The sequence below is a fragment of the Macaca thibetana genome, chromosome 18 (genome assembly GCF_024542745.1).
Source record: "Macaca thibetana thibetana isolate TM-01 chromosome 18, ASM2454274v1, whole genome shotgun sequence".
Classification (NCBI taxonomy): domain Eukaryota; kingdom Metazoa; phylum Chordata; class Mammalia; order Primates; family Cercopithecidae; genus Macaca; species Macaca thibetana.
This window is the reverse complement of record NC_065595.1, coordinates 31153075-31172028: the sequence shown is the minus strand read 5'-3', so window position 1 is coordinate 31172028 and position 18954 is coordinate 31153075. Positions and strand designations below refer to the sequence as shown.

General features: G+C 44.2%; 2 protein-coding genes and 3 non-coding genes across 7 annotated transcripts in view; all 5 read right to left on the bottom strand.

Annotated features, from left to right (window-relative positions):
* Positions 1 to 4446: 4446 nt before the first annotated feature.
* Positions 4447 to 18954, bottom strand: part of C18H18orf32 (chromosome 18 C18orf32 homolog) — an 88225-nt gene continuing 73717 nt past the window's right edge. The window contains exons 2-4 of one of the 3 annotated variants that reach the window (XM_050767782.1): positions 11494 to 11538; positions 6380 to 6567; positions 4447 to 5208 (exon numbers count right to left, since the gene is read on the bottom strand). In XM_050767782.1, coding sequence (XP_050623739.1) covers positions 5143 to 5208; positions 6380 to 6544 — 231 coding nt within the window. In that variant the 5' untranslated portion in view covers positions 6545 to 6567; positions 11494 to 11538 and the 3' untranslated portion in view covers positions 4447 to 5142. Of the gene's footprint in view, positions 5209 to 6379; positions 6568 to 9150; positions 9242 to 11329; positions 11539 to 18954 lie in introns of those variants that run through there. The other 2 variants (XM_050767781.1, XM_050767783.1) reach the window with 2 other exon arrangements.
* RPL17 (ribosomal protein L17) lies at positions 12774 to 17074 on the bottom strand. Its single transcript, XM_050767779.1, has 7 exons — positions 16990 to 17074; positions 16074 to 16126; positions 15944 to 15984; positions 15045 to 15179; positions 14702 to 14800; positions 13632 to 13823; positions 12774 to 12856 (listed from the first exon to the last, which is right to left on the bottom strand). Exons 2-7 carry the CDS (start codon positions 16111 to 16113, stop codon positions 12809 to 12811), a joined length of 555 nt encoding a protein of 184 aa, XP_050623736.1. The 5' UTR covers positions 16114 to 16126; positions 16990 to 17074; the 3' UTR covers positions 12774 to 12808.
* Positions 13518 to 13581, bottom strand: LOC126941585 (small nucleolar RNA SNORD58). Its single transcript, XR_007721369.1, has one exon. It is a non-coding gene; the product is annotated as a small nucleolar RNA SNORD58 (small nucleolar RNA).
* Positions 15822 to 15886, bottom strand: LOC126941584 (small nucleolar RNA SNORD58). The gene has a single exon (XR_007721368.1). It is a non-coding gene; the product is annotated as a small nucleolar RNA SNORD58 (small nucleolar RNA).
* LOC126941586 (small nucleolar RNA SNORD58) lies at positions 16216 to 16281 on the bottom strand. Its single transcript, XR_007721370.1, has one exon. It is a non-coding gene; the product is annotated as a small nucleolar RNA SNORD58 (small nucleolar RNA).

Sequence of the window (18954 nt, the reverse complement as noted above, 5' to 3'; positions counted from 1 at the left end):
GCTCACTGCAACTTCCGCCTCCTGGGCTTAAGCGATCCTCTCACTTCAGCCTCCAGAAACTTTAAAACAAGTTCACAAATACTGATTAGTCTAAACTCACCCTCTCCATTTCTGCCTAATTATTCCCAATAAGGTATTACTAACAATTAAGATATTAGTAGCTGTGGCGGCCGGGTCCAGTGGCTCACACCTGTGATCCCAGCACTGCGGGAGGCCAAGGCGGGCAGATCACCGGAGGTTGGGAGTTTGAGACCAGCCTGACTAACATGGTGAAACCCCGTCTCTACTAAAAGTGCAAAATTAGCTGGGCGTCGTGGTGCGCGCCTGTAATCGCAGCTACTTGGGAGGCTGAGGCAGGAGAAACGCTTGAACCTGGGAGGCAGAGGTTGTGGTGAGCCAAGATCGCACCATTGCACTCCAGCCTGGACAACAAGAGCGAAACTCCATCTCAAAAAAAAAAAAAAAAGGCATTAGTAGTTGTGATGGCTCCTTAAATAGTCTAAAAGTATGACCTTGAAATCTAGACTTGTCATTTACATACTTAAACTCCATTATTCTTTCTTTTTTTAAGACAGGGTCTTGCTCTGTGGTCCAGGCTAGAGTGCAGTGGCTTGATCACAGCTCACTACAGCCTTTGACCTCCTGGGTTCAAGCAATCCTCCCACCTCAGCCTCCAGAGTAGCTGGGTCCACAGGTGCACACTACCATGCCTAGCTAAATTTTTTTATTTTTGGTGGTGAGGTCTCCCTATGTTGCCCAGGCTGGGATGCTGTTTTTCTTTTTCTTTTTTTTTTTGAGACAGTCTTGCTCTGTTGCCTAGGCTGGAGTGCAGTGGTACGATCTCAGCTCACTGCAACCTCTGCTTCCTGGTTTCAAACGATTCTCATGTCTCAGCCTCTGGAGTAGCTGGGATTACAGGTGTGCACCACTATGCCCAACTAATTTATATATCTTTAGTAGAGACAGGGTTTCACCATGTTGGCCAGGCTGGTCTTGAACTCATGGCCTCAAGTTATCTGCCTGCCTTGGCCTCCCAAAGTGCTGGGATTACAGGTGTGAGTCACCGCATCTGGCGGATCCTGTTTTCTTGACTATATTTCATGTTTATATAGATCAGATAGGTTCGTGTGTGTGAAACACCCCTGCACAGTGCAGGCACAATGTGTTTAACAAATGGTAACTCTTACTAAAAAGGCAGCCCTGACCTTCACACAGACAGATGTTGATATTTTAGGGCAAAGAAACAGTGGTATCAAACAGTGGCTACCAACTCCAGCCCATGGATAACTGATAAAAGCTTTTACCAATCAGCCTTTAAAATAAGAAAAATCTGAACAAAATAATGAATTTTTCATAAAATTAACACTTTTCATAAGCTTATTCAAACTAATGGCTATTTTTATCCACTATTCCCATGTTCTTTTGGTATCAAACTGTCTTCTATGAAATACTGGTAATAAATTGTAGCTTTTTGATATACTCCTGCTTGGAAAAATCAAAAGTTGGCAATTACATACTAGCCACCCCAATCCTGCTTTTAAAATGTTGCTAGTATGAAAACTACGACTGGGAACCAGTTTTCTAGAGAGCGAGACTTGTTAGAAATGAGAAAGGCCTTAGAAGACCCGTAGCTCTCTGGAAAACGGGCTTAAATAAATTGGAATCATCCTGGGGACACTCCAAAATTATCCATACTCAACCTCCTAAAAGTATTGAATTAGAAAACTGCTGTGCTACAGAAAAAAATGAGGGATAAACCAAGAAGGAAGAGGATAGGGAATCTAGAAACAAGGCATCCAACACAGGAGGGTGGCAACAGCAAGTCCCTAGGACTGCAGTGTGCACCAGGTCTAGGCAACAGCTAGGCAAGACAGGTGTATGGAGAGAAGGTAAATTGGTCACTCCAGGAAGACACCACCTGTATATGAAAAGGGATGCAATCACAGTGCATTAACCTGTGCAGTGAGCAACAGTGCATGCTCATTCTCCCAGGCAGTGTCCCAGCAAGCCAGACAGCACTCTTAAGAGGGAGCAGTAGCCCAGAACCAGTAACAGAAATACCACCATCCCTGGGCCCAAAAGGGCAGGAGGAAGGACAGGTTAGGAAAAAGAAAGGAGTCAGGTGGAGTTGGCTGCCTCGAGTGTTCCTCGAGGTGCACTGTCTTCTGGCTGAGGAACAGCTGGCTTGAAGTGACCTTGCAGAGAGGGCCAAGGGAATAAACACTCTGCCTTCATTCTCCTCCCTCCCTCTATCTCCTGCTATGGATCCCTGTTGACCAAACCCAGCAGAACCCAGAGGCATGGTAAGCCTGTTGATGTCTATACAGCTTCCTTGGGCTGAAAAGCAGGATGAGGGGAGCAGAGACTTGGAGGGGCAAATGAAAGACACCTGGCACACTCATGCTATGCACACTGATGACGTAAGCAAAATGTATAAAAGCACATCGGGAGGATGTGTGGGAGAAGCAGAGACAGTGTAAGATAGCTGTATCTCAACCATGACAGAAAACAATGTCTAAAGTTGATGGCTAAAAAAATAACAGTATAGCTAGGCAGTGGCTCATGCCTGTAATCCCAGCACTTTGGGAGGCTGAGGCAAGAGGATCACTTTGAGGCCAGGAGTTTGAGACTAGCTTGGGCAACAGGGCAAGACCCCATCTCTACAGAAAACACAAAAATTAGCCAGACATCGTGGCACACACCTTAGTTCCAGCAACTCAGGAGGCTGAGGTGGGAGGATTTTGAGCCCAGGAGTTGGAGGCTGTAGTGAGCTATGATCATGCCACTGCACTCCAGCCAGCCTGGGTGAGAGACCCCGTCTCAAAAAATGAAATGTTTATATGTATTATTTATAAATATGGAGATAAACTTTAAAAATCCACAGCTCAATAGGTAAAACCTCTGGGGAGCAAAGAAGTAGGGACAATTAGAAATGTTGTAATACTAATTTTTTAAAAAATGATGTGTGGGGCCAGGCGCAGTGGCTCACACCTGTAATCCCAGCACTCTGGGAGGCCAAGGTGGGCGGATCACAAGGTCAGGAGATCAAGACCATCCTGGCTAACACGCTGACACCCCATCTCTACTAAAAATACAAAATCTGGGCATGGTGGCGGGCGCCTGTAGTCCCAGCTGCTCAGGAGGCTGAGGCAGGAGAATGGTGTGACGTGAACCCGACAGGCGGGGCTTGCAGTGAGCCGAGATCGCGCCACTGTACTCCAGCCTGGACAACAGAGCGAGATTCCAGCTCAAAAAAAAAAAAAAAAAAAAAAAAAAAAAAAAGATGTGTGGGCCAGGTGCAGTAGCTCATGCCTGTAATCCCAGCACTTTGGGAGGCCCAAGTGGAGGATCGCTTGAGCCCAGGAGTTCGAGATCAGTCCAGGCAATATGACAAAACCCTGTCTCTACAAAAAAACATTAGCTGGGTGTGGTGGTGTGCCACTGTAGTCCCAGCTACTTGAGAGGCTAAGGTGAGAGGATCACTTCAGGACCAGAGGTCAAGGCTGTAGGGAGCTGTGATCATGCTGTCGCAGTCCAGCTTGAGTGACAGAGTGAGATCCTGTCTCAAAAATAAATAAATAAATAAAAATGATGTGTGTATTTAGGAATAAATTAATTTTCAAAAAGTTGTTAGAAGGTTACACACAAAACAAACTGGGGCAGACTCTGGACGCACTGCCTATGAGTTAGCCTTGCACCACAAGGAGAAACGGTGTTCAGGAAAAGGCTGCTGTCTAACAAAAACAAACCATACGACGAAAAAAAACAATTGATTACCTCTGTGGAGCTGGAATAAGGGAATGAGAGTTGAGAAAAAACATTCGCTTTTCATTTAGGATGCTCTTGCATTGTTTTACTATACATACCTGTTATTTTTATAATACCATTTATACCTTAAAAAAGTGTATTTGCTAATGAGAATTTATCTTATCCCTCAGGTGGCTTTGGACATAAAAGCTAAGACCTGCTGATTTATATGATTTATATCAAATAAAGTCCAAGGTAAGTCAGTGACTTGACCAGACACAGAACTTAACAGAGCCTGAGTTAGGACCCGGACTCCACTGGGTACCCAAGGGCAGGAGTCCCTTTTAATCTTTCCCAGCTTCAGAGGGAACAAAAAATATAGATAAGGATGCATCTCATCCTCTTTGAATATTTACAGGTCCCTACACTGAGTTTTCAAAGCCCAAGGTAAAAATCACATAGTGCCCAGGTCCAGACCCAGGCCCAGCCAGCCATATGAGTGAGCCCAGAACAGCACAGAACTGCCCAGTCGAGTCACTGCTGCTGAAAACCACTGAATTTTGGAGTGTCTTCTTAGGCAACAATGGTAACTGTTGTCCCACCACCACACAGATCCCATCACAACATCCAAATTCTGCCTTCTGACATAGTGAAAAATTTCCCTTTTGAATATTTAAATAGACTTTAAAAGAAAAAGAATTACCAGTTAAACTGAATGTTTAATACATTTGTAGGAACAGAAGAAATGCAGTAAGGATTAACATTTTATAATTACATTAGACATTTATGTAAAAGATGTTTCATTTTTCAAAGAAGTTTCCCCTTTTTCCCTATCTTTTTTTATCTTCCTTAGAGCAATAAATAGTAATTACTACATTTGTGGACAAGCTGCTCCACTGTGTTGGACAGTAATTATAATATCTTTATGTTTCACATCATTATTACCTCCCAAGATTCTACCTGCATTTCCCTGCAGTTTCACTGGACTGTTTCACAATAAAATTGTACTCCACTCAAATTAGAAGAGCCCAAAGAAAGTAGAGCAAACAGCAGTCAAATTCCTATGAATTAGATAGAGAACCAAGTATTTTAAAGTGCTGATTTAGTAACATAATGTCTACTGGCACAAACCTTCTATTTAATCGTATTATTCAAACAGCAATAACAAATGAAAGCTACATGAATGAAAAAGGAACTTAGGAATGAGGTCATTAAATATAACTAACTACATTTTAAATACAGATATCATGTATTTCCTGATTAGTATCAGGTAAATATCTAGACTCCTATCCTGAATTCCGGTCTCAGATAAAAAGGTCAGAGACAGTTACAAGGAAGATGTTTCATATTATCAGGTCCATTTTTTAAATGATGAGGTCCTTTAGGAAAACTGCTTTAGTCTTTCTTTTTATCAGAGATTTCTGTTGGTCCTTTTGTTGGTAATCCATTCATGTCTGCACCCTAAAACGAAAAAGCATTTTAGAAATCATTATAACAAGCCGGGTGTGGTGGCTTATGCCAGTAATCCCAGCACTTTGGGAGGCTGAGGCAGACGGATCACCAAGTCAGGAGATCGAGACCATCCTGGCCAACATGGTGAAACCCCGTCTCTACTAAAAATACAAAAATTAGCTGAGTGTGGTGGCACGTGCCTGGAATCCCAGCTACTCAGGAGGCTGAGGCAGGATAATCACTTGAACCTGGGAGGTAGAGGTTGTGGTGAGCCGAGATTGTGCCACTGCACTCTAGCCTGGTGACAGAGCGAGACTCCATCTCAAAAACAAAACAAAACAAAACAAAACAAAAAAAGAAATTATTACAACAAAAAGATACTAAGAGACATTCTCTCTCTTTTTTTTTTTTTGAGATGGAGTTTCATTCCTGTCACCCAGCCTAGAGTGCAGTGATATGATCTCAGCTCACTGCAACCTCTGCTGCCCAGGTTCAAGCGATTCTCCCGCCTAGCCTCCTGAGTAGCTGAGATTACGGGCGCCCACCACCGCGCCTCACTCATTTTGGTATTTTTAGTACAAATGGGATTTCACCATGTTGGCCAGGCTGGTCTTGAACTCCTGACCTCAGGTGATCAACCCATCTTGACCTCCCAAAGTGCTGGGATTACAGGTGTGAGCTACTGCGCCAGGCTGAAGAAACATTGTCTTTAAAGACAGACAACAAGCTCCAGAGTGAAAATATTTTGTTTCCAGAAATGGGCAGGGTGGCTAAATTAGTGCAGCTGAGTACAAAGTTGAATCTAAAAAAGCACCAATTCTAAAGACAACAGAGTTGTCCACTCATTTAAAAAAAATTTTTTTTTAAATCTCCATGATCCTTCTAATTAAATCTCTTACCAAAGTCATCAATCGGTGAAACTGGATTATATTCGTATAATCTCTCCTCATCCATTAGCTATTTACTATCACACTTATCAGTCAGGAAATACTGGTTATCATTTTGGCCAAAGGACAAATGCATTAATCAGAGGCCTACTTTAAAACTTTAATTTAAGCCAAATGTTAGACAAACTATTGAAGTTTCTGGTTCTAAAACTTGTCTTTCCAAAATCTAAGTGTTTCACCCAAGTACCACCCCTGTTCACTGCTCATAATTCAAGACATGTGAATGTTCTTACCTTACAGTCCACTTTGCCTTTGTTTGGATCGTTGGATTCTTGTATTGCTTTCTTAGGCCATATACGGCTAACGAAGGGGGAAATCAGAGGGTATATGTATGGCTCCAGGAATTTTTTGTAGATCCAGAGCAGAACTGGAATGACGATACAAGGAATGCACACCATTTTCCCGAGCTTGAGCTCTTCAACTGTTGATATATATGAAGAAAAAAATCAGTTCATCACAGATTAGTAACTGAAGGAATTTACCAAAATTAAGATATCTGAAAGGGGACAGATGTGGTGGCTCACGCCTGTAATCCCAGCACTTTGGGAGGCAAGAGGATAGCTTGAGCCCAGGAGTTCGAAACCAACTTGCACAACAGAGTGAGATCCTGCCTCTACAAGATCAAAAAATTAGCTGGGCATGGTGGCGTACTCCTATGGTCCCAGCTACATAAGTGCTAAATAAAAAGCTGCTATCTACAAGGTAAAGAAATAGGCCAGGTGCAGTGGCTCATGCCTGTAATCCCAGCACTTTGGGAGGCTGAGGCGGGCGGATCATGGGGTCAGGAGTTTGAGACCAGCCTGGCCAACATGGTGAAACCCTGTGTCTACTAACAATACAAAAATCAACCAGGCATAGTGGCGTGCGCCTGTAATCCCAGCTACACAAGAGGCTGAGGCAAGAGAGTTGCTTGAACCTGGGAGGCAGAAGCTGCAGTGAGCGGAGATCCCAACACTACACTCCAGCCTGGGTGACAGAGCAAGACTCCATCTCAAAATAAAGAAATAATAGGTGGTAGGCATGGAAATAATAATGAGGTGCCTGCCTCCAAACTTCCAATCGCTGCCCCCTAATTATGAATTTGATGATACAGGAAAGACAACAACATTTAGTAGGTGCTAGGCAGTTTACATATATCAACTCATTTAATCCTCAAAACAATCAGTGAGGTTGGGTGCCTTTGCTACTATCTCTATTTAGAGTTTTAAAAATGGGTCGGGCATGGCAGCTCACGCCTGTAATCCCAGCACTTTGGGAGGCTGAGGTGGCCAGATCACCTGAGGTCGGGAGTTTGAAACCAGCCTAACTAACATGGTAAAACCCCGTCTCTACTAAAAATACAAAATTAGCCAGGTGTGGCGGTGCATGCCTGTAATCCCAGCTACTCAGGAGGCTGAGGCAGGAGAATCACTTGAACCCGGGAGGCAGAGGTTGCAGTGAGCCGAGATTGTGCCATCGCACTCCAGCCTGGGCAACAAGAGTGAAACTCTATCTCAGAAAAAAAAAAAAAAGAAACAGAAACATTAAACTCAGTATTATGACTTATATTCCATTTCAGTGTGGAGTGGACATTGTGTGAATTAACTCCCAAGTCCTAATCTTCGGGGACTGACAATATCAATTAGCCAAACCTACAACGCTGATGGTAAATCTTGCAATACGAAACTTAACAAGACATTACTTTGCAAGACCTCTAGGCTGCAAATCAGCTGGCCTTTCCCAGGCAACAACTCTCCTTTGATATATTTTGCTTTTATTTTTAAGAACATAATTTAAGGTATATCAAGTAATAAAAAAAAATTTTACTGACTGAGTGCGGTGGCTCATGCCTGTAGTCCCAGCAGTTTGGGAGGCTGAGGTGAGCAGATCATGACGTCAGGAGTTCAAGACCAGCCTGACTAACATAGTGAAACCGTGTCTCTACTAAAAATACAAAATTTAGTGGGGCGTGGTGGCGGGCACCTGTAGTCCCAGCTACTTGGGGGGCTGAGGCAGGAGAATCACTTGAACCCAGGAGTTGGAGGATGCAATGAGCCGAGATCGCGCCACTGCACTCCAGCCTGGGCGACAAAGCGAGACTCCGTCTCAAACAAAACAAAACAAAACAAATTTATTTAGTATTATCGTATGTTCTAAGTAAATTATCTATTTCCAAAAAACACCCATGCTGACCTTGTTGGTACATGGCTGTAATCCTAGCTACTTGAAAGATGAAGGTGGGAAGATTGCTTCTTTGTTGTTGTTGTTTTTTAAGACCCTTCTCACTCTGTTGCCCAGGCTGGACTGCAGTGGCACCATTGTGGCTTACTGCAGCCTGGGCTCAAGAGATCCTCCCACCTCAGCCGCTGCTCAAGTGATCCTCCCACCTCAGCCTCCCGAGTTTGTTGATTTTAAGAAGTTCCAACATAATTTCTAATCATCAAGGAAATTAATGGTGTTAATTTGTTTTGAGACAAGGTCTTGCACTGTCACCCAGGCTGGAATGCAATAGCACAATCATCACTGCAACCCTGAACTTCTGAGCCTAAGTAATTAGCCACAATGCCTGGCTAATTTTAGAAAATTCTTTTAGAGATGGGGTCTTACTGTGTCGCCAAGGCTGGTCTCAAACTCCTGGCCTCAAGTGATCCTCCTGCCTCAGTGTTCTGGGTTGCTCAGATTACAGGTGTAAGCCACCATGCCAGGCTCAGGAGGATCACTTGAACCCAGAAGTTCAAGGCTGCAGAGAGCTACAATCATGCCACTGCACTCCAGCCTGGGCAACAGTGCAAGACTCTGTCTCAAAACTAACTAACACCATGTATTTCCTAAATGATTAGAAATCGTGTGGGAGCTTCTCAAAATCAGCAATTTCTTGAAGAAGAACCAATACTTGTTCCATAATATATTATTACACCAAATGACCTCTTAAGTTTACAAGACTTTTTAATCTCCTAGAATAGGACAGAGGGTCTTAAAAAGAAAGAAAGAAGCTTTCGAACAGTGCATAAGGCTGATAATTTACCATGTTAAGATTTCTTATTTTCAGGCCGGGAGTGGTGGCTCACGTCTGTAATCCCAGCACTTTGGGAAGCCAAAGCAGGTGGATCACTTGAGGTCAGGAGTTCGAGACCAGACTGGCCAACAATGGTGAAATCCCATCTTTACTAAAAATACAAAAATTAGCCGGGCGAGGTGGTGGGTGCCTGTAATCCCAGATACTCTGGAGGCCTAGTCACCTAGTATTGCTTGAAACCAGGAGATGGAGGTTGCAGTAAGCCAAGATCGCGCCACTGCACTCCAGCCTGAGTGACAGAGCAAAACTCCGTCTCAAAAAAAAAAAAAAGATTTTCAAAATATTGCAAATTACATAGCATCTGCTGGCAAATGAGTCAGCACCATCACTATGCTAAGGCATTTTAAAATTATTCACAACACAGGTAAACAGTGGTATAGATAATCCAATCTGAATGTGTCTTTGAAATGAATTACAAGCAAGAGCTATAAACAAGAATGTAAATTGAGGTTGGGTGCGATGGCTCACGCCTGTAATCCCAGCCCCTCGGGAGGCTGAGGCGGGCAGATCACCTGAGGTCAGGAGTTTGAAACCAGCCTGGCCAACATGACGAAACCCCGTCTCTACTAAAAATACAAAAATTAGCCAGGTGTGATGGTGGGCGCCTGCAATCCCAGCTACTGGGGAGGCTGAGGCAGGAGAATTGCTTAAACCTGGGAGGCGGAGGTTGCAGTCAGCAGAGATCGTGCCATTGCACTTCAGCCTGTGTGAGAAGAGCAAAACTCTGTCTCAGAAAAAAAAAAAGGCAATTGATTTTTATTTTTTTGAGACAGGGTCTTGCTCTGTTGCTCAGGCTAAAGCGCAGTGGCTCAAACATACCACTTGTGTTCAGAGTTCACTGCAGCCATGACTTCTCGGACTCAAGCCATCCCCCTTCCTCGGCCTCCTGAGTAGGTAGGACCACAGGCCCCCGCCACTATGCCCGACTAATTTTTTAATTTTTAGTAGAGATGAGGTCTCACTGTGTTGCATATGCTGATCTTCAAGTCCTGAGCTCAAGTGATCCTCCCACTTAGGCCTCCCAAAGTGCTGGGATTACCGGATCCCGGCCTAATTTTTTTTTTTTAAATAATTAGCCAGGAGTGGTGCCTGCAGTCCCAGCTACTTGTGGAGCTGAGGAAGGAGAACTGCTTGTGCCGGGAAAGAAGCAGCTGCCGTGAGCTATGATGGCCCACTGCACTCCAGCCTGGGCCACAGAGGCAGACCCTGTCTCAAGATTGAAAAAAAAAAGTTGTAACCTGTCCAAAGTTCTCACAGAGGGTAACTGGTAACTAGAGCTGGCTAAGATCATTATTTCCAGTTCTGGTTTTCCTCAATGCTCTTGCCTTTTCCTCTTCCAAAAACACAATGGTCTTGTTTTTACCAAACTTTCCAAACCAACTAAACCCCTTCAAAACAACTGGTAATGTTACCAGTAATGGTTTAGTGACCGACAGGCCCTCCATCAAAAAGATTCATTTTTACTTCTGCAATTGTGTTTTAAGTAAGTTCGCACACAGCATGGTGTACATAAACTCTCGAGAACAAATACTACTAATCACTTATTCCACAATTATGGCTTTTAAGAGACTTTTTAGCTCTCTTCAGAATGAAGCCTACTTGTATCTTATCTTTTAATCTTCATAATTCTTCGGTAAGATATTTTACTTCACACATGTGGAAACTGGGTCAGAAAAGTCTAGAAGGTGGCTAGGAGATATTATTAATTATTCGCTCCAAGCCAACGAAGCGAGCAAAATGGATTAAAGCTGTTGCACAGGAATCTTCTTTCACTCGACTTCAAGTTCAGACAATAGAGCAGAGAGTTAAAGTCTGAGGCTCCATCCGAAATAGGTCAGGCAACACAGGGAAAGCCACCTTCCTCCAAATCATCCAGTAGAGCATGTAATCTTAGTGGAGACAGAGGGAGCGGGGACAGGTTGAGTCAATGACAATGACTGAAAAGAGGGAATAGAGGCCTAATGGTGAAGGTAACAGAAGGGATGTGAAACCGATACTTGGCCACGGAAAAGAACAAAATCAGTATAAACCATCGGAGAGGCAAATCCAAGCCCCGAGGGCGTCGGTGGTGGACAAGGAACACACGGGGAGGGGAGGACGGCGGAGCGCGCGTGCGGAAGGAAGGTACCCTGAGAGAGAAGGCGGGCACCGCGTAGGCCGGCGGGCCGCGACCGCCGAGGAGGGAGGAGGCAGGAGGCCGCGCACTGGCTAGGACTCTGCGAGCGCGGCCCGGGCTGGGCCTGCGGAGCAGCTACAAAGCCCAACCCAGGCAGCTAGCCGGGACACACTCACCCGAGACCGCGGAAACGCAGCTGACAATGTCCGCACTTCCGGAGGGAGGGACGAGCCGCAGCCGAGCCAATGGGCGCCCTCAAGGGGGACGACAAAGGCGCGCCTGCGTCAGCTCCGGGGCTCACGGCACGCAGCAGTGTTGCCCATGGGGATGGGGCAGGACTTCCGGCTCTGCGTCCTGCAGGTAACGCGCAAGTCCTGCATCTCCCAGGTACCCAACTGAAAGCTCCGCTCCGGGGAGAAAGCCTGACCTGACTACTCCGTGACCCAGAACGCAGAATTGAAATTCAGAACGCTACCTCGGTAAAGGATGACGCCCGTGCAAATGGCACGGCACCCACAGGGAAGGTGGCAGCTAGGCCGTTCAGAGGCAACTGAATAAGCTATTAGTTTTGCTCGCTTTTTAAATTCAAGGGCAGAGCAAACGAACATTAACTAAGGCCAACTTTGCAAACATCAGTTGCTTAAAAGCAGTTATATCACTTTATAAACGGAAGTACTGACACTAGGAGGTCAGTATGTGTTGGCGATGATGCGTGGAAACTGGGACCCTCATAAACCGCTGGTGGAAATGTAACGTGCAGCCTTTTTGTAAATATTTGCAAGTTCCTCAGATGTTTAGTCAGGTAACCTTATTATCAATTCCACTCTAGTATATACTCGAGAAATGAAAACACAAAAATCTGCACACAAAGGTTCACAGTAGCATTGTTTAACAGCGAAAACAAAACCCTGAGTATCAACCTAAAAAATTTAAAAACCTGAGCCTGAGTGCTGTCATGACACTCAAAGGCAATGCTCAATGGAGCCATTTCCAACTGGGGATGACCAACTGGTATACTCACACACTGGATTATTCTATAAAGAAAACCATTGCAAATTCCTTTTGGGATAATGAAACTTTTTTTTTGAAACAGGGTCTTGTTCTGTCTTACCCATGTTGGATTGCAGCAGTGCTCACTGCAGCCTCCCACCTCAGCCCCCCAATTAGCTGGGACTACATGGAAGCGACACCACACTTAATTTTTGTATTATTTTTAAAGACAGGGTTCTTGTCATGTTGCCCTGGCTGGGCTTGAACTCCTGGGCTCAAGCAGCCAGCCTCCACCTCCCAAAGTGCTGGGATTATAGAAATGAGCCACTGTGCCCAACCATGAAAATGGTTTTTAATGGTGCAGGGTAAGCAATCTGTGTTTGTAATTCCAATCCTAAAAATTCTCATTTGATTCATCTTCTAAGGACACCTGAAATACATTCACTAATAAAGACAACCAACATTCTTTTCCTTTTAATTACATTTATTTTAACGCTGAATTTACTCCCGTGCCATAAGTTTTTGTTTCTTCAGTTTCTTCTGGGATATCTGGGGAAAGAAAAATAGAGTGTTAAGTTTCTTAGAGAAACCCACAGTAAATCTTGGAGGACTTCAGCTTATTCTGGAGGCAGGAAACGCAGTTGTTAAGGACTAAGGGGGAAAATACTTAAATGGTAGAAATCAACAGAACAGAAGTTCATTAGGTATAAAGAGAAGTGTACAGAATCAATCAGGTTCTTGACTTGAAAGAACTGAATGCGATCAATTACTGAAAACAAGCTTCTTGGCCGGGCACAGTGGCTCACGCCTGTAATCCCAATACTTTGGGAGGCTGAGGCAGGCGGATCACGTGGTCAGGAGATCGAGCCCACCCTGGCTAACACGGTGAAACCTCATCTCTACTAAAAATACAAAAAATTAGCCAGACGTGGCACCTGTAGTCCCAGCTACTTGGGAGGCTGAGGCAGGAGAATGGCGTGAACCCGGGAGGCGGAGCTTGCAGTAAGCTGAGATCGCACCACTGCACTCCAGCCTGGGGGACAGAGCAAGACTCCATCCAAAAAAAAAAAGAGGTTTTGAAGTGGCTATGTACATGTAAGTGGGGCCATCAGCAGATAATCATACAGGCCTGATGTACTGAATATAAAACTACCCTTTATTATTAGTCAAGAAACAAACTCACAAAAGCCAAAATAAGATAGGTGAAAGGGTTGCTCAGAATAGTTTTCTTTCATAGTTATTCCAAAGGTGTCCTAAGATAGTCATCACAGCAACCACAAATCTTTCTACTATCACAAACAAAACTGAGCAACTACTAATTTACCTTTTTCTTCTGGGCAACTTCCTCTTCTGGTTTAGGAACAATCTGTTCCTTTTCAGTAAGGATCATCTCAATGTGGCAGGGAGAGCTCATGTATGGGTTAATGCGACCATGAGCTCTGTAGGTTCGTCGGCGCATCTTAGGTGCTTTGTTCACTTGGATATGCTCGATGACCAGAGAATCTACATCTAAACCCTTGGGAAGAAAGGAAGGAGAATGAAACCAGGAACATCCTTAATTAGTAAACCACCACCAACTATCTTTGGTAAATATGAATTCCCAGCCTTGTTCCAAAGTCCTGCCTCAATGAAATCATTTCTGAAAGGCAATCCTTTTATTCTTCAAACAGCATGTTTTTAAGCAACTGTCTGCCTTCACCTTTGTGTCTAAATTGTCACCAGACTCAGTGTGCTAAATACATTGTCTATGAGTGGCCTTCCCAAAAATCGTTAAGACAGTGGAGAGCTGAGGGGTAAGGTAGAACCCAATTCAAAGTCTTGATGATAAACAGAATTTCTCAGCATGGCTTACAAGGTTTGGAGCAATACAGACCTAACCTAATTTCAGTTCTGGCCCAGACCTTCAAATGCAAAAGGCTAATGGGTAATATACAAAATGGAGAAATTTGTGTTTTGTCAACACAAGTTTATCATTGTTTACACTTGTTGAAATTTTAAACAATTTCTTTCCGAAATGTAACATGGCTCTTCTTTATGAAGGCAGGTCACAAACCACATTAATCACTGCCAAGGCAATAACTTTGATAATTAACCATACTACCAAAAAGGTGTATGGCACAAAAAGGGTTAAAAGCCCTTGGTAAAGTACCTCCAGTGTAAAAAAGACAGCAGAAAAACAGAAATACTAAATGTTAGGCTTAAAGAGACCACAGAGGCACGCTTCTGGATCTTCACAGAATTCTGCCATAAAGGGACTCCAAAAAAAAAAAAAAAAGGAAATAATTTAGTTCCGTGGAAACTGGAGGTAAAAATTTTAAAATCAAGGACATAGATCTGAACAGCCAACATTAATTAAACCACCCAAGTTGCACAGGATATTAATGGTTTGGGTACCTTAAGTTCAGCATTACTCTCTGCATTTTTAAGCATGTGCAGCAAAAATTCAGCACTCTTCTTGGGCCACCGACCCTGTGTCCAGCCCCACTGCTTGGCCTGAAAGAAAATGGAGATTAGTCATTTTCCTTGATTTAAATTAACATTACAGCCAAGATGAATCTATTTGATCCGACATCATGGCTTCTCAGAACATGGTTTATTTCACCATCAATCCAAGGTGTCCTCTGTCATTACAGCAACCAGAAATAGGTTTATCGGCACAGATCTTAGGCATTCTTATCCTATCCCATCACTTTTCCATTAAATTTTGTCTCTTCAAATGGCAACTAAGAATTCTCACCTGGGCACACCTGCCAACTCCACCATTGTAACGTCGGAATGGTACGCACTGTTTCTGTAAAGTGACATCTTTCAGATACTTCGTGGCTTTTCGAATATGCATACCCTTGATGGCCTGGGCAGTTTCACGAGTGTTCTAAGAGTGAAGAATAAAGTGTTGGTTAACTAGATCAAAGCATTTTTTACTTTTTAAAGTAAATGTGAAATTTTTGGCTTTTCAAAATGTCAAGTTATTTCTATTCTTTGGGGGCAAGGCAATTAAAAAAACTTGTGACTAGGCCAGGCATGGTGGCTCACACCTGTAATCCCAGCACTTTGGGAGGCTGAGGTGGGTGAAGTCAGGAGTTCAAGACCAGCCTGACCAATATGGTGAAACGCTGTCTCTACTAAAAATACAAAAATTAGCCAGGCGTGGTGGTGCATGCTTGTAATCCTAGCTACTCAGGAGGCTAAGGAAGAATTGCATGAACCCAGGAGATGCAAGATGCAGTGAGCCGAGATCGTACCACTGTACTCCAACCTGGGTAACAAAGCAAGACTCCATCTCAGAAACAAAAAACAAACTAACAAAAAAAGCCCTTGTGACTAAAACCCAGGGAAACTTCGTTGAAGCTAGACAAAACCCCCAAACTCTATTTATTCCATCATCATGTAGTACCATTAACATTTCCCATCGTGGTCTGCACCCTAGGTTTTCAAATGTCTTTCTGGTACTTTTACTCAATTTCACAAACCCTACATCCTTACACCCCGATGATCAATGCCTAAATATAAGGTGGCCGCTCAGAATTTATTAATTTTCACGGTAAATCCAAAGGTGTCCTAAGAAAGTCATCACCGCAGCTACCTTTTTTGAGTGTAACATGAGGAACTGTTGGATCACAACTATGAATCGCATACCTTAAAGTGAACACGAAGATTGGAACCTCTTGATTTGCATGCTAGAAAATAAAAAACGTTTTGGTTAAGTTTTGGCATCTTATGCCAACCCCCAAGTAGGAAATAGGTATCTATCTCCTGGTCCACTTACATTTCGTGGGGTTCTCCGGGTCAAGTGAATAGCGAACCATTTTCACAGATTACCTGGAGGAAAGTACAGTGTAATTGTGTCAATAGGTACTTACAGTAACTCGGTATACGAGTTATTAGACAAGTATTAGACGATTCGAACAGCTGCTCAGAGAGTAGTTGTTTTCATGATTAATCCAAAGGTGTCCTAAGAAATGCCATCATCGCAGCCATCCTTTCCTCCACCCAGGGCTTTCTTCCCTTTTATCTGCCAGTAACTACAGCACTGCTTCCACAAAAGTAGCCACACGGACCTCACCAATCCAGTCTACCCTTTGGAAGAAAATACAGCCTGTTTCAATCCAATGCTGGATCTTCCAGGCGTAAAATGACTCGACGCATCCGCATGGCACAACTCAACTACAACCCTCTACCTCCTCCCTCCCGCTCTACAGAAACCCCTTTGCTGTCAGGGCTGCAGGTCTCTCCCAACACCTTCGGGCTATGACCCACGTTAAGAACCCTCCGGTACGCAGCACTCTTGTAGAAATGTGTAAAGCCTCCACCCGACTTTATTTCCCCCAAAACTTTTCCTCGTTGCGGCCACAAATGTGACGCGTATTCGGCCATCACTCACCACTGGACACTGGATCTCCGGAGTCCGCACGCACCACAGGCGGCTCCACCAGTGAAGGAGCCCGGTCGTCCCATTCCCGCCCATCACGTCCCTCTGCGGACTTCAAAGACCGACCGGCCCCGGATCCCAAAGTTGGGCCCTCCGCCACGTCCCCCCGCATAAGAAACCACCGCCTCCAGCGAGGATTTAGTAGCTCTGGGAGTTCTCCTCCCGGGGACCTGGAGGCCGACGCCCCAGAGGCCAGGATGGCGGCGATGGCAGGAGGATTCAGCCCCGGGAACACCACAAGACACTCACTCACCTCAGGCCGCTTAGGGAAAGAGGAAGAGCGGTGGCTTCTGGGAGAACTCATGAGAACTTGACTTCTCGCGAGATTCGTAGCTGATGAAACGAGATCCGAGGAGGGAGGAGAGCGGAGGCGGAAGGGAGTGTGGAATATGTTTTTAAAACGTGTGAAAACGAATTGCCGCCTTAGGGACTGTCTCAAAGTTCTCTTTTTTTTATACAGAAATAAAAATTTCAGGCTTTAAATGTCAGTCAATTAAAAACAGGGTTGTAGTTCTAGGACATCTACGTATTATTAGATATGAAAGAAACATTTTATTTATTCGTCGGCATTAGGTTTGATTATGTGGCCCTGTACCCCTGAAAGTGGTTTGTAAATGGTCAATTAAAAAGATGAAAGGATGAGACGTAATTATGGTAATCAGGAAATTCTCAGGATGGGAATGTCATCCAATCAATTTTGTTATAACCTGTGTGAAAAATGCACTAACTGAAGGGTTTGGTTCAATGTCCTCATTGTTTCCCACTGCTTCTAGATCTTCATCTGGAGGAGAAAACCTGTTGGCATTTTCTTCCCTTTTCTCCTTCCCCAGGTCACCTCTCTGGTTATTCCCTCATAGTCAGTGAAGCACTTAGCTTTTGTTAGGTCTTCTATTTCATGGCACCACCACTCTAGGCAGTTCAAACTCCAGGAGAGTAGATTCCAGGCTAGGCTCACCTGCTTCCTTGACCTCAATGTCAGAGACCTCAGCCCCAAGTCTCTCCCCTCCACTCCACTTCCATTGCTGATGCTGGATTCCCTGATGTTTCCTAGGTAATTCCCTCCCCTCACATGAGCTTTCAACTGCATGCTAACTCCCGGATAATACCCCCGCCCCACATCTTTCTCCTGAGCTAGACCCTGACAGAGAACTACTCCCTGGACATCCTTTCTGGGAGGTCCCTAAAGACCTGAGGTTATTTGAAACCTAACATGCCCTTAAACAGAACTCTTTATCTTCCCCCCATCCCCCAGCCGGGTTCCTCTTTTATGTTGCATGGTGACAAGAGTAACAACAGACAATGATTCTATAAGCTTACTAGATTCCAGGCAGTATTTTCAGTGTTTCTACATGTATTTCCTCAAGTAATCCTTAGGACAACCCTTTGTAAATGATGAAGTTGATCTGGCTGCTACAATGTATTAAAAAGAAAAAAAAAAATGTGTTAAAAAGAAAAAAAAAAAAAAAGGAACTCTCCCACAAACCCAAGGTGCTACAGCTGGGAGTGGCAGCCCTGGGATCTAAGGCAGGCTTCTGCAACCAAACTCTGCATCCCTAGGTGACCCTGCGTTTCTCCCTTCCTTGGTTGGTGACTTCCCCATACACCTAGGATCTTAAACCAGAAAGATGAGAGACTCCCCTCTTCTTGTCTTTGCACATACAAATATTTAACAAAATCTGGATTATTCTCTTAAGTGGTCTTCTTGCCCTATTTTTTTCTGCATTTTAATGTATCCTCCGTATTCCTGACAGTCATTTTTCTTTTCTTTTTTTTTTTTTTTTTTTTTTTTGAGACAAGGTCTCACTCTGTGGCCCCAGGCTGGAGGGCAGTGGTGTGATTTAAGCTCACCGCAACCTCCGCCTCCAGGTTCAAGCGATTCTCATGCCTCAGCCTCCCAAGCAGCTGGGATTACAGGCACCCACCATGACGCCCAGCTAATTTTTGTATTTTTAGCAGAGATGAGATTTTGTCATGTTGGCCAGGCTGGTCTTGAACTCCTGACCTCATGTGATCCGCCCACCTGAGCCTCCCAAAGTGCTGGGATTACAGACGTGAGCCACCACGCCTGGCCCTGACAGAGTCATTTTTCTAAAATGACTGTCAGAATGATCATGTCATTTTTGGGGGTTCCTTTTTTTTTTTTTTTTCCTGTGGCCCCTGTTCCAAATATTTGGGGATGATATAAGAGCCTTCCATGATCTGGCCTTTGCCTTCCTCA